General features: G+C 47.1%; 1 protein-coding gene across 1 annotated transcript in view; it reads right to left on the reverse strand.

Annotated features, from left to right (window-relative positions):
* Positions 1-13,132, reverse strand: part of LOC126108228 (ankyrin homolog) — a 228,994-nt gene that overhangs the window by 152,166 nt on the left and 63,696 nt on the right. Inside the window, exon 3 of the mRNA XM_049913459.1 lies at positions 12,138-12,226. Within this exon, the coding sequence (XP_049769416.1) occupies positions 12,138-12,226 (89 nt within the window). The remainder of the gene's footprint in view (positions 1-12,137; positions 12,227-13,132) is intronic.

Genomic DNA, 13,132 nt, shown 5'->3' on the forward strand with positions numbered 1-13,132 from the left:
GGGCAGGTGGGGGCCTTGCGGCACTCGGCTGTTGGGTGTGCCTTATAGTGCAGACACCTCTGGCAGCGCAGGGATTGAGGAGGGGAATGGGAGGGGTCGACCTTATAGCGCTGGTTGAAGAGGAGGGCACCCTCCATCAGGAGACGGTCAATGGAGGGGGTGTCCTCAGAGAAAACCCACATAAGGTGGGCCTTGAGGAGGGAAGGATCAGGACGAGAGAGGAGATATTTGTACGAAGAGGGGGGGGAGGAGGAGGAGGAGGCGGAGGGAGCAGGGCCTGGTGGGGAGACATGCATGGCATCCTGGGGGGGAAGGAGGACAGGGTGGGGCCTTTTTGGAACCTGGGGAGGTGGTGGTGCCACTAGGGCGTTTGAGGGCAACGGAAGGGTGAGTGGAGACATGTGGGACAGGACCAACAGGGAGGTGGTGGGAAGTGGCAGGTCCCGGCATGGATGCTGGAGCCGGCGCCGGAGATGGGGATGGCGATGGTGAAGGCGACGGCGATGGCGATGGCGAAGGTGAGGGCGAGAGTTGGGCATGGGCAGTGGCCCGTCAGCCCACCATCCTAGTGGGAGCTGCAGTTATAGGCTGGGGGAGTGGGGGGAAAGAATCAGAGGTGGAGGTGTGGGAGGAAGAAGCTGGGGAGGGGGGACAAAGAGCGAGGGTGAAGGGAGAATGAGAAGAGGGGGGATGGAAGGAGGGGGGCGACTGTGCACCCTATGTAATGATGGTGGTGGCGGCGGAGGGGGATGTATAAACTATTGTGGTGGTTGTGGTAGTGGTAGTGGTGGTGGGGGCTGACATGATAAGTAGGAACTAAGACAGGACAGGACGAAAAGTGTAGAGGAAAACAGGGGACGGATGGACGACAACGGGGGCCAAAGTCCCACGCTGCTGGCGCTGGCAGGAGGTGACTGCTGGCAGGAATGCCGACTGGCTGGCAGGAACACAGGCTGGCTGGCAGGAACACCACAGCTGCTGCGGCTGGCTGGAGTGCTGGACCGATGCTGCTGCCACTCGGTGGACTGCTGCTGCTGGCTGGACCACTGCTGCTGCTGCTGGGTGGACTGCTGCTGCTGGCTGGACTACTGCCGGCTGGACCACTGCTGCTGCTGGCTGGACCGCTGCTGGCTGGACCACTGCTGGCTGGCTGGACCGCTGCTGGCTGGATCAATGCTGGCTGGCTGGACTGCTGCTGCTGCTACTGGGTGGACTGCTGCTGCTGGCTGGACCGCTGCTGCTGCTGGCTGAACCACTGCTGGCTGGCTGGACTGCTGCCGGCTGGACCGCTGCTGCTGCTGCTGGCTGGACCGCTGTCATCTGGCTGAACCGCTGCCGGCTGCCTGGACCGCTGCCGGCTGGATCGCTGCTGCTGCTGGCTGGACCGCTGCCATCTGGCTGAACCGCTGCCGGCTGCCTGGACCGCTGCCGGCTGGATCGCTGCTGCTGCCACTGGGTGGACTGCTGCTGCTGGCTGGACTGCTGCTGCTGCTGCTGGCTGCACCACTGCCGGCTGGCTGGACCATTGCCGGCTGGCTGGACGGCTGCTGCTGCTGCTGCTGCTGCTGGCTGGACCGCTGCTGGCTGGCTGGACCGCTGCCGGCTGGCTGGACCGCTGCCGGCTGGCTGCTGGCTGGCTGGACCACTGCTGGCTGGCTGGACTGCTGCTGCTCTTGCTGGCTGGACTGCTGCTGGCTGGCTGGCTGGCTGGACCACTGCTGGCTGGCTGGACTGCTGCTGGCTGGCTGGCTGGCTGGCTGGCTGGCTGGCTGGTTGGCTGGTTGGACCAATGCCGGCTGGACTGCTGCTGGCTGGCTGGAGTGCTGCTGGCAGGCTGGAGTGCTGCTGGCTGGCTGGACTGCAGCTGCGGGTACTGGCTGGCACCTGCAAAACCTAACACTTCGATTAGTGACAGAAATCACGAATCGAAGAGCGGTACTCGTTACGAGGTACCGCCGGAGATGGCTGCATTCTTGCTATTTGCCACGTATAATAAACACATTAGCAAGAACGTTGCTGGGTGTGAAGTACATTCCTTACAAGTTGATCATAGATATGGACGTTTATTCCAATTTCCTGAAGCAGCTGGATATAACTATTTGATGCCAGTAAGGACATCTTTCTTATTTTCAGCATTTTCCTGCTGAACTGTTTACTGCGAGATCCAATACACAGCCATTACGTCCTGCACTGTTGATCGACGTCGCCGACAGATGTCAGCTCGAAACGCTGTCGGAAAAACATGGTGATCATTTTAACCCCGTCTCTTGTCGCCGTCTACTGTTCGAGACTACCTTAAATCGAATCACATAGTATTTGCAGTCACATTGATCGTATGCAGTGTGTCAACTCTTAAGACCCTCATAAACGATAATACAATTTGTAAAACTTTAATACATTAACCAAAATTATGACAGTGTATAGAGCTAACTGCCGTTTTCGTCGAACAAAGATCGCGTTGGAGTATGTCAAAAGCTGTAAGCACTTTAAAGACAAGCAAAGCATGTCTGCTGCCTTCCTCTTAAGCAGTCACATGGTTTAATTCTCAATAACAGTTCCTGTTGATGTTTTCTCACAAAAATTCTTCTCTTTTTATATATTTCATTTGCATGTTGTCGATCCTCTCATTTCAATCATAATATTTTTCACATCACCTATTATGTATCGGACAAGAAACACAAAAACAAAAATGTGGAACCTTAACATTTCCTGACATGGTCTCGTCATCATAATTCCTCCTCCTCCTGTTTAGTGAATAATTAAATGTTATTTGCTTCATGTGATTAACCAGAAAAGCAAGTGGAGTTATCTTAATGGTGGGAGACGTGATAATCTGCACAGTCAGTAATAGTTGGCCCTTTACTGACCGTGATGTATGACAGTGGGAAGAAATTAAGTATTTCAAAGCCAGTATATGTGTTGCACACAATGCTTGTTTTGAAAGGATTGATTGGACTTCGCGATACTGATTCTGAATTAACGCAGGTTCATAATGATTGTCCAGAGTGCATTTAAGGTTGCAGCAATGGTGGCTGGCCACTAGCAGCACCATATTAGAGACACCCATCTTCATTAGACGCTCACGGGTACGGTCTCGAAAAAACATTTAAAAGAAATTTTAGGAAATATTAGTGATGTTAAACAAAAGCATTGCAGCTTTAGATCACATGTAATTAATGTAAGTTGTACGATGATGAGCAATATCACCTTCTGCTTTCTGAGCAGACAGAAGAGGCGCCAAGTGGTAAGTGGTACAACAAGCTCACCTGAGCTAGTCCCAACAAACGTTTTAAAACAAATACACAACGAAAAGTTTACACTGAGGTTACAATTCTTTTGCATTGACTCAGATTTTGAGCGGCTGTGGATTCTCTTTCATAATCTTTTATTACATCAGCCTAGACTAGGGAGCGGATATGTTGACATGGAGAGGTGAGTCTGGACAAGTAGAGCAAACTTAAGGTAGCCTGCCACGCCACATGTTAGCATCCACGTGTCTCACATTGTCATACCATTCCACCTGCTCCCTGTCTGTCCATTGTCCTAGTATTGACTGTTTCTGTTGTTCATTTGATTTCATTTCCTATCTTCCCTATTACTGCAGTTTTTCACTTTCTCCAAAACATTTCCATTGTGTGGAGTCCGTATTTTCTTTGTCAGCATCTTCACTTCAGCACCATAAGACACAGTGCTCTCCACGAAAATCCTCTATAGCGGATACTTCGTAACTTTGGAGATATCTGCGCTGCCTAAATTATAAATTACTAAAATTATTTTTTACCTTATGACACTGTTGGAGATATCCAAGGTTATATCACAATATGGGTTACCTTGTTCATCACCATCTACGCAGCATGGAAAACTTGCAGTTGTTTACACGATCTTCCGAAAGTTTGGTTCATCTGTTTAGTAACGTGCATTCAATAGACTGCTGTGGCCTAACTAGTTGTCCTAATGTTCGCATTATGTATCAGGTAAGTGTGATGACAGGCAATAAATGAACATTAATGTGTGTTGCGATGGTGTAATTCTGCAGAGGAAATTGTAAAAGGACGAAAAGAAAATTAAATTGAGAGTGTTTTGAAGAAATGCAACCGTTCGACAAAAATCCATTGGGTAAATACCAGTACTGACAGTAAAATGCCGACTGTTTTGTTTACCTGCGCTGGAATCTTAAAAATAATTAAAGAGACGTGATGTCAAACATGGAGCTAATACCGTTTTTATTCCTTATTGAATTGTGTAAGTGATGGCTAAATACAGGTACGGTGTACTTCCTGCCATGTACTGCAAAAAGGTGGGAATCTAAGGAGATGGGACCTGGATAAACTGACTAAACCAGAGGTCGTCCAGAGTTTCAGGGAGAGCATAAGGCAACAATTGATTGGAATGGGGGAAAGAAATACAGTAGAAGAAGAATGGGCAGCTTTGAGGAATGAAATTGTGAAGGCAGCAGAGGATCAAGTAGGTAAAAAGACGAGGGCTAGTAGAAATCCTTGGGTAACAGAAGAGATACTGAATTTAATTGATGAAAGGAGAAAATAGAAAAATGCAATAAGTGAAGCAGGCAAAAAGGAATACAAACGTCTCAAAAATGAGATCGACAGGAAGTGCAAAATGGCTAAGCAGGGATGGCTAGAGGACAAATGTAAGGATGTAGAGGCTTATCTCACTAGGGGTAAGATAGATACTGCCTACACGAATATCAAAGAGACTTTTGGAGAAAAGAGAACCACTTCTATGAATATCAAGAGCTCAGATGGAAACCCAGTCCTAACCAAAGAAGGGAAAGCAGAAAGGTGGAAGGAGTATATAGAGGGTCTATACAAGGGCGATGTACTTGAGGACAATATTATAAAAATGGAAGAGAATGTAGATGAAGATGAAATGGGAGATACGATATTGCGTGAAGAGTTTGACAGAGCATCGGAAGACCCGAGCCGTAACAAGGCCCCAGGAGAAGACGACATTCCATTAGAACTACTGACAGCCTTCTGAGAGCCAGTCCTGACAAAACTCTACCATCTGGTGAGAAAGATGTATGAGACAGGCAAAGTATCCTCAGACTTCAAGAAGAATATAATAATTCCAATCCCAAAGAAATCAGGTGCTGGCAGATGTGAAAATTACCGAACAATCAGTTTAATAAGTCACGGATGCAAAATACTAACGCGAATTCTTTACAGACGAATGGAAAAACTGGTTGAAGCCGACCTCGGGGAAGATCAGTTTGGATTCCGTAGAAATATTGGAACACGTGAGGCAATACTGACCTTACGACTTATCTTAGAAGAAAGATTAAGGAAAGGCAAACCTACGTTTCTAGCATTTGTAGACTTAGAGAAAGCTTGTGACAATGTTGACTGGAATACTCTCTTTCAAATTCTAAAGGTGGCAGGGGTAAAATACAGGGAGCGAAAGGCTATTTACAATTTGTACAGAAAGCAGATGGCAGTTATACGAGTTGAGGGACATGAAAGGGAAGCAGTGGTTGGGATGGGAGTGAGACAGGGTTGTAGCCTCTCCCCAATGTTATTCAATCTGTATATTGAGCAAGCAGTAAAGGAAACAAAAGAAAAATTCGGGGTAGGTATTAAAATCCATGGAGAAGAAATAAAAACTTTGAGGTTCGCCTATGACATTGTAATTCTGTCAGAGACAGCAAAGGACTTGGAAGAGCAGTTGAACGGAATGGATGGTGTCTTGAAGGGAGGATATAAGATGAACATCAACAAAAACAAAACGTGGATAATGGAATGTAGTCGAATTAAATCGGGTGATGCTGAGGGAATTAGATTAGGAAATCAGACAAAGTAGTAAAGGAGTTTTGCTATCTGAGGAGCAAAATAACTGATGATGGTCGAAGTAGAGAAGATATAAAATGTAGACTGGCAATGGCAAGGAACGCATTTCTGAAGAAGAAAAATTTGTTAACATCGAGTGTAGATTTAAGTGTCAGGAAGTCGTTTCTGAAAGTATTTGTATGGAGTGTAGCCATGTATGGAAGTGAAATATAGACAATAAATAGTTTGGACAGGAAGAGAATAGAAGCTTTCGAAATGTGGTGCTACAGAAGAATGCTGAAGATTAGATGGATAGATCACATAACTAATGAGGAGGTACTGAATAGAATTGGGGAGAAGAGGAGTTTGTGGCACAACTTGACGAGAAGAAGGGACCGGTTGGTAGGACATGTTCTGAGGCATCAAGGGAACACAAATTCAGCATTGGAGGGCAGTGCGGAGGGTGAAAATCGTAGAGGGAGACCAAGAGATGAATATACTAAGCGGATTCAGAAGGATGTAGGTTGCAGTAGGTACTGGGAGATGAAGAAACTTGCGCAGGATAGGGTAGCATGGAGAGCTGCATCAAACCAGTCTCAGGACTGAAGACCACAACAACAACAACTGCGAAATGGTTGGGTGGGTTTCTGAACTTTTATTGAGTGAATCAAAACATGCCAAAATAGAGTTGTGTATGGCACTGGCAATTCAAGTAAATTGCACATACAACATCTGAGCAACCAGCGGCAAAAGAAGTTGAAAATAACTTTTAAATTAAATATACTCCAGGTTGAATGTATGTCTGATAAATGACTAAATGACAGACATTAGTCGTACAGCTGTATCGAGGTACTGAAGTATGAAACGGCATAATTATTGTTTAGGTGGTTATATTAACATGGAATAGCTGTAAAAGATTTATACTACCTTTCGTTTAAAGCATGCGAAAGTGTACAATTGCCACCAATAAAAAGATCAACGAATTAAATAACTTTACTGTATTTCACTCGTACAGTATACATTATTCATTGCAATTATTTAGTTGATTTATGTGCTCAAGTTAACGTAATTGTATTACCTGTAGTTTGATGACTTCCGACCTTATTAGTTCTATTCCGTCTGGTATCTATCAAGTTCTGTGTGTGACACTGTGAAATCTGTATTGATGGCTGGTGTTCAAAGTTGCCAACATGTTCTCCTACAAGCACATCTATAATTATTATTACCGTGGCAGCTGTAACTTCATTAAGACAATGCTACAAGGACTGAACTTTTTTGCATGTGCCTTCGATTATCTCCAATTTTATTTCTGTGTCTGTCAATTGTTTCAGTTGTATTTCTGTAATCGAGGTGGATGTTTGGCAGTGCCAAAAAGGAAAGGATGTAGAATGAACTATCTGTAAATTCTACAGTCAAATTTGCTGGATTTCGGACAGATTTATGTTGTACTCTCTGTATTCATTTTTTTGCATTGGAAATGATATACACTCCTGGAAATTGAAATAAGAACACCGTGAATTCATTGTCCCAGGAAGGGGAAACTTTATTGACACATTCCTGGGGTCAGATACATCACATGATCACACTGACAGAACCACAGGCACATAGACATAGGCAACAGAGCATGCACAATGTCGGCACTAATACAGTGTATATCCACCTTTCGCAGCAATGCAGGCTGCTATTCTCCCATGGAGACGATCGTAGAGATGCTGGATGTAGTCCTGTGGAACGGCTTGCCATGCCATTTCCACCTGGCGCCTCAGTTGGACCAGCGTTCGTGCTGGACGTGCAGACCGCGTGAGACGACGCTTCATCCAGTCCCAAAAAAGCTCAATGGGGGACAGATCCGGAGATCTTGCTGGCCAGGGTAGTTGACTTACACCTTCTAGAGCACGTTGGGTGGCACGGGATACATGCGGACGTGCATTGTCCTGTTGGAACAGCAAGTTCCCTTGCCGGTCTAGGAATGGTAGAACGATGGGTTCGATGACGGTTTGGATGTACCGTGCACTATTTAGTGTCCCCTCGACGATCACCAGTGGTGTACGGCCAGTGTAGGAGATCGCTCCCCACACCATGATGCCGGGTGTTGGCCCTGTGTGCCTCGGTCGTATGCAGTCCTGATTGTGGCGCTCACGTGCACGGCGCCAAACACGCATACGACCATCATTGGCACCAAGGCAGAAGCGACTCTCATCGCTGAAGACGACACGTCTCCATTCGTCCCTCCATTCACGCCTGTCGCGACACCACTGGAGGCGGGCTGCACGATGTTGGGGCGTGAGCGGAAGACGGCCTAACGGTGTGCGGGACCGTAGCCCAGCTTCATGGAGACGGTTGCGAATAGTCCTCGCCGATACCCCAGGAGCAACAGTGTCCCTAATTTGCTGGGAAGTGGCGGTGCGGTCCCCTACGGCACTGCGTAGGATCCTACGGTCTTGGCGTGCATCCGTGCGTCGCTGCGGTCCGGTCCCAGGTCGACGGGCACGTGCACCTTCCGCCGACCACTGGCGACAACATTGATGTACTGTGGAGACCTCACGCCCCACGTGTTGAGCAATTCGGCGGTACGTCCACCCGGCCTGTCGCATGCCCACTATACGCCCTCGCTCAAAGTCCGTCAACTGCACATACGGTTCACGTCCACGCTGTCGCGGCATGCTACCAGTGTTAAAGACTGCGATGGAGCTCCGTATGCCACGGCAAACTGGCTGACACTGACGGCGGCGGTGCACAAATGCTGCGCAGCTAGCGCCATTCGACGGCCAACACCGCGGTTCCTGGTGTGTCCGCTGTGCCGTGCGTGTGATCATTGCTTGTACAGCTCTCTCGCAGTGTCCGGAGCAAGTATGGTGGGTCTGACACACCGGTGTCAATGTGTTCTTTTTTCCATTTCCAGGAGTGTATATCTCGTGTGAAATGTTCCATTTTGTGACCTAAACGAGTGAGGTGGCGCAATTGTTAGCACATTGGACTCACATTTGGGAGGACGACGGTTCAAATCCGCGTCCAGCCATCCTGATTTAGGTTTTCCATGATTTGCCTAAATCGCTTCAAGCAAATCCCAGGATGGTTCCTTCGAAAGGGCATGGCTGACTTTCTTCCCCATCCTTCCATAATCCGATGGGACCAATGACAAAGCTGTTTGGTCTCCTCCCTCAAATCAACCAACCAACCTAACTGCCTACACGACTGCACAGCATTCCAGTATCAGTTGTACAGTTTCTCATGCTGTAGTTCTGCATTGTGCAGGCTGGGACACAGGGGGCACTATTGGCTGTGGTGCTGTCCAGCAGAGCTCCTGCATGGTGGCTACTGTGGCAGTCCCTGCAGGTGCTCTGCTGAAAAGATGCCAGGATGAGAGAAATCACTGAAGATCAATAGAAGGTGAAGTGTAAAGTGACAATTTGCTGTCGCATCCTGCAGTATCAGAGCTAAGATACACGTTACCTGCCAGCACATTTCATATCAGCAGCATTACAGCTCTCTGGGAACCACTCAATTGGAATGTCAACTGATAACTCGATTCCAGATGATAAGTGCATAATGCATTGTGAATATTACTACTAATGTCAGATTATAATAAAAGACAAGAAGTACTGCACCATGTTTGCTGCGGATGTACAAGTAAATGCAGTCTGAAATCAGTGTGGAAAATTCTATCCCTAGAGATCATTCCTCATTAATCTGGGTGTGGTGCGATAATCAGTGGTTTGACGTACACAAAATGATCAAAAGTATCCGGACACCACCAAAAAGAGATGTTTTTCATATTAAGTACATTGTGCTGCCACCTACTGCCAGGTACTCCATATCAGGGACCTCAGTAGTCATTAGTCATCGTAAGAGAGCAGAATGGGAGAGGAACTCATGGACTTCGAACGTGGTTAGGTGACTGGGTGTCACTTGTGTCATACGTCTGTACGCGAGAATCCCACAATCATGAACATCCCTAGATCCACTGTTTCCTATGTGATAGTGAAGTGGAAACTTGAAGGGACACGTACAGCACAAAGGTGGACAGGTCAGCCTCGTCTGTTGACTGACAGGGACCGCCGACAGTTGAAGAGGGTCGTAATGTGTAATAGGCAGACATCTACCCAGACCATCACACAGGAATTACAAACAGCATGAGGATCCACTGCAAGTACTATGGCAGTTAGGCAAGAGGTGAGAAATCTTGGATTTTATGGTCAAGCGGGTTGGTCATAAACCACCCATCACGCCGGTAAATGCCAAACGCCTCACTTGGTGTAAGGAGCGTAAAAACTGGACGACTGAACAGTGTAAAAACGTTGTGTGGCGTGACGAATCCCGGTACACAATGTGGCGATCCGGTGGCAGGGTGTGGGTGTGTAGTGCCAACAGTAAAATTCGGAGTCGGTGGTGTTATGGTGTGATGGTATTTTTCATGGAGGGGGCTTGCACCCCTTGTTTTGCGTGGCACTATTCACAGTACAGGCCCATTGACGTTTTAAGCACCTTCTTGCTTCCCACTGTTGAAGATCAATTCGGGGATGGAGTTTGCATCTTTCAACATGATCAAGCACCCGTTCGTAATGCACGGCCTGGCATAATCCATGGTCTGGCCTGCACAGAGTCCTGACCTGAATCCTACAGAACACCTTCGGGATGTTTTGGAACGCCGACTTCGTGCCAGGTCTCACCGACTGACATCGATACCTCTCCTCTGTGCAGCACTCCGTGAAGAATGGGCTGCCATTCCCCAAGAAACCTTCCAGCAGCTGATTGAAGTATGCCTGCGAGAATGGAAGCTGTCGGCAAGGCTAAGGGTGGGCCAACACCATACTGAATTCCAGTATTACCAATGTAGGGCGCCACGAACTTGTAAGTCATTTTCAGCCAGGTGCCCGGATACTTTCGATCACATATTGTAGCAGGATATAAGCCAGCCTGATATACATGCTGTCTCAGAAAGGTCTCTACAACTTTGAAAATTCATATTAATTCATAGTACCTACAGAGGTGATTGTAGTGTCAATTGGTAGGGAAATACATCAAGTTTTGTCTCTCGTAGCTCGCTAGAGCCGAATCGCACTGTACGGAGCAGTAGAGGCAGTTGCGTTAAAGATGGTTGCCTTCGTTGGACCAGAGAGTGCTAGCTGTGTGTTTTGGTTTCAATAATCGAGGTCGGCGAGCGTTATTTCCTCGACCATTATTTCCCTTTCCGCAAAAGATCCTCCTAGTAAGCCTACAAGATGGTGCAACACCCCACTACCTGGCTGATGTCCGGAATTTTCCCAGTGACCGCCTTCCAAGTCAATGGATTGGTCGCGATTCGCCAAATGCATGGCCCACCACGTCCCCCAGACCTCATACCACTCGACATTTTTGTGGGGATTCATGAAGGTTATCGTGTTTGTACTACCTGTGCTGGCTTCTCTACCTGGACTTAGAGCAAAAATTTAGGCCGCCACTGATCAAGTTACACCTGCAATGCTACAGCGAGTTTGGGAAGAAATTGACTTCCAAAGGGATGTTAGTTTAAGGTTAAGAAAACTTAATGTGTTCTCCTACAGAGTAACACTAAACTCTGCTCTGCATCTTCTTTCAATAAATTTATATGAGTTTTTAAAGTTGTAAAGCCCTTTTTGATACAGCCTGTACTTTTCAGTTACCACATACCATGCAGTAGTTATCTCCATTTGCAGTGAAGTACTTATTTTTGAGTACTTGTTGACGTCTGCAAAGCTTAGCATAGAAATGCATTTGAGTTTTTTTCTTATGAACAGAGGTAGTGTCTTGTATTTTCAATTCGTTTTCCAGAACCTTAGTTGCCACACGGTGCTAATAGAGTACCTTCATGTACTACTTAAATGTGGATGTAAATGAGTGACTGGAGAATTAATTTTTTACATTCTTTATTGAAAAATTATACAAAATAAATGTAGAGATGTGTTTAAATGTTATGGCAAAAGAATTTTTTGGACTGCATGCTTCATGATAGCATATCTGCAAGCTGCTGCTTTCTGTTCTGCATGGCTAGGTACAGAGGTATCTGTCCGTGATCATCCCAGGCCCCTTTGTCGGCTCCCACATCGAGCAGCACAGCCGCCACCTCTGCGTGGCCCTGCCTCGCTGCATAGTGCAACGACGTCCACCGGTACTTGTCCCTGGCGTTGGAGTCACCAGAGGAGGCGGCCAGTAGCCGCACCACAGCCGCGTGGCCGCGGTATGCAGCCCAGTGCATGGGTGTGTTCCCCCTGCTGTCTCTGCTTTCGACGTCCGCCCCACCCTCCACCAGACACCTCACCACATTCTCGTGTCCCCTCACTGCCGCCCAGTGCAGGGCAGTCCACATGTCCTCGTCCCTCGCCTCCACATGCGCACCTGCCGCCAGAAGAGCCCTCAGCTCCTCCACTGCCCCCTCCTTAGCTGCCTCGATCAGCCTCCTGTCACACTCCTTTCCGGGAAGGCGTCTGCAACAAACAGAAATATTCTCAGAGTTTACTACAAAAACACACTCACCTAATGAAGAAACCCATCACACACAAAAAACTCGAACAATTCTGAATGCAGATATAATCAACTTAGACAGTAGAAAAGAGTATCCAACACCGTTTATATTAAGGTACAGAGATTCTGTTATACCCTACGATCAAAGTCTTCATCCCTTTTCCATTAAAAATTCCCTTATTCAGTCTCTCCAGAAACTGTGCTTCTCCTTGTTATCTGGAAGTCAATTTATTCGACCTTAAAGTGCTATTGCTAACCAGTCGTTGACCTCTACTGAAACAGACGCTTCATACTACAGATACTAGTTATCTGTTTGTGCAGCAATCCTCCTAAAACTATTGTCGGTAACACGCCAAACAAATCACCTCTCCATGTATTTAAACATTTTCCTTAGAAGGAGCCAAAAGATTTCAGTCCAGTTATTGCCAAATTTCGTAACATAGCCTCCCCATAGCCATAGAAAAAGTTTCTCCTTCACACAAAACATGAATTTGTCGAAACATAGGAAAAACACCAACACACACACACGAAAACAAACACACACACACACACACACACACACACACACACACACACACACACACGAAAACAAACACACACACACACACACACACACACACACACACGCGCGCGCGCGAAAACAAACACACACACACACACACACACGTAAACAAACACACACACACACACACACACACACACGAAAACAAACAAACACACACACACACACACACGCGCGAAAACAAACAAACGCACACACGGAAACAAACAAACGCACACACGAAAACAAACAAAACACAAACCTGTAATTAAATTCTTGTGTGCACCACATGTCTGCTGGGTGCTGCAAAACTTGCGGTCACAGACTA

This window comes from Schistocerca cancellata, chromosome 11 (genome assembly GCF_023864275.1).
Source record: "Schistocerca cancellata isolate TAMUIC-IGC-003103 chromosome 11, iqSchCanc2.1, whole genome shotgun sequence".
NCBI lineage: Eukaryota > Metazoa > Arthropoda > Insecta > Orthoptera > Acrididae > Schistocerca > Schistocerca cancellata.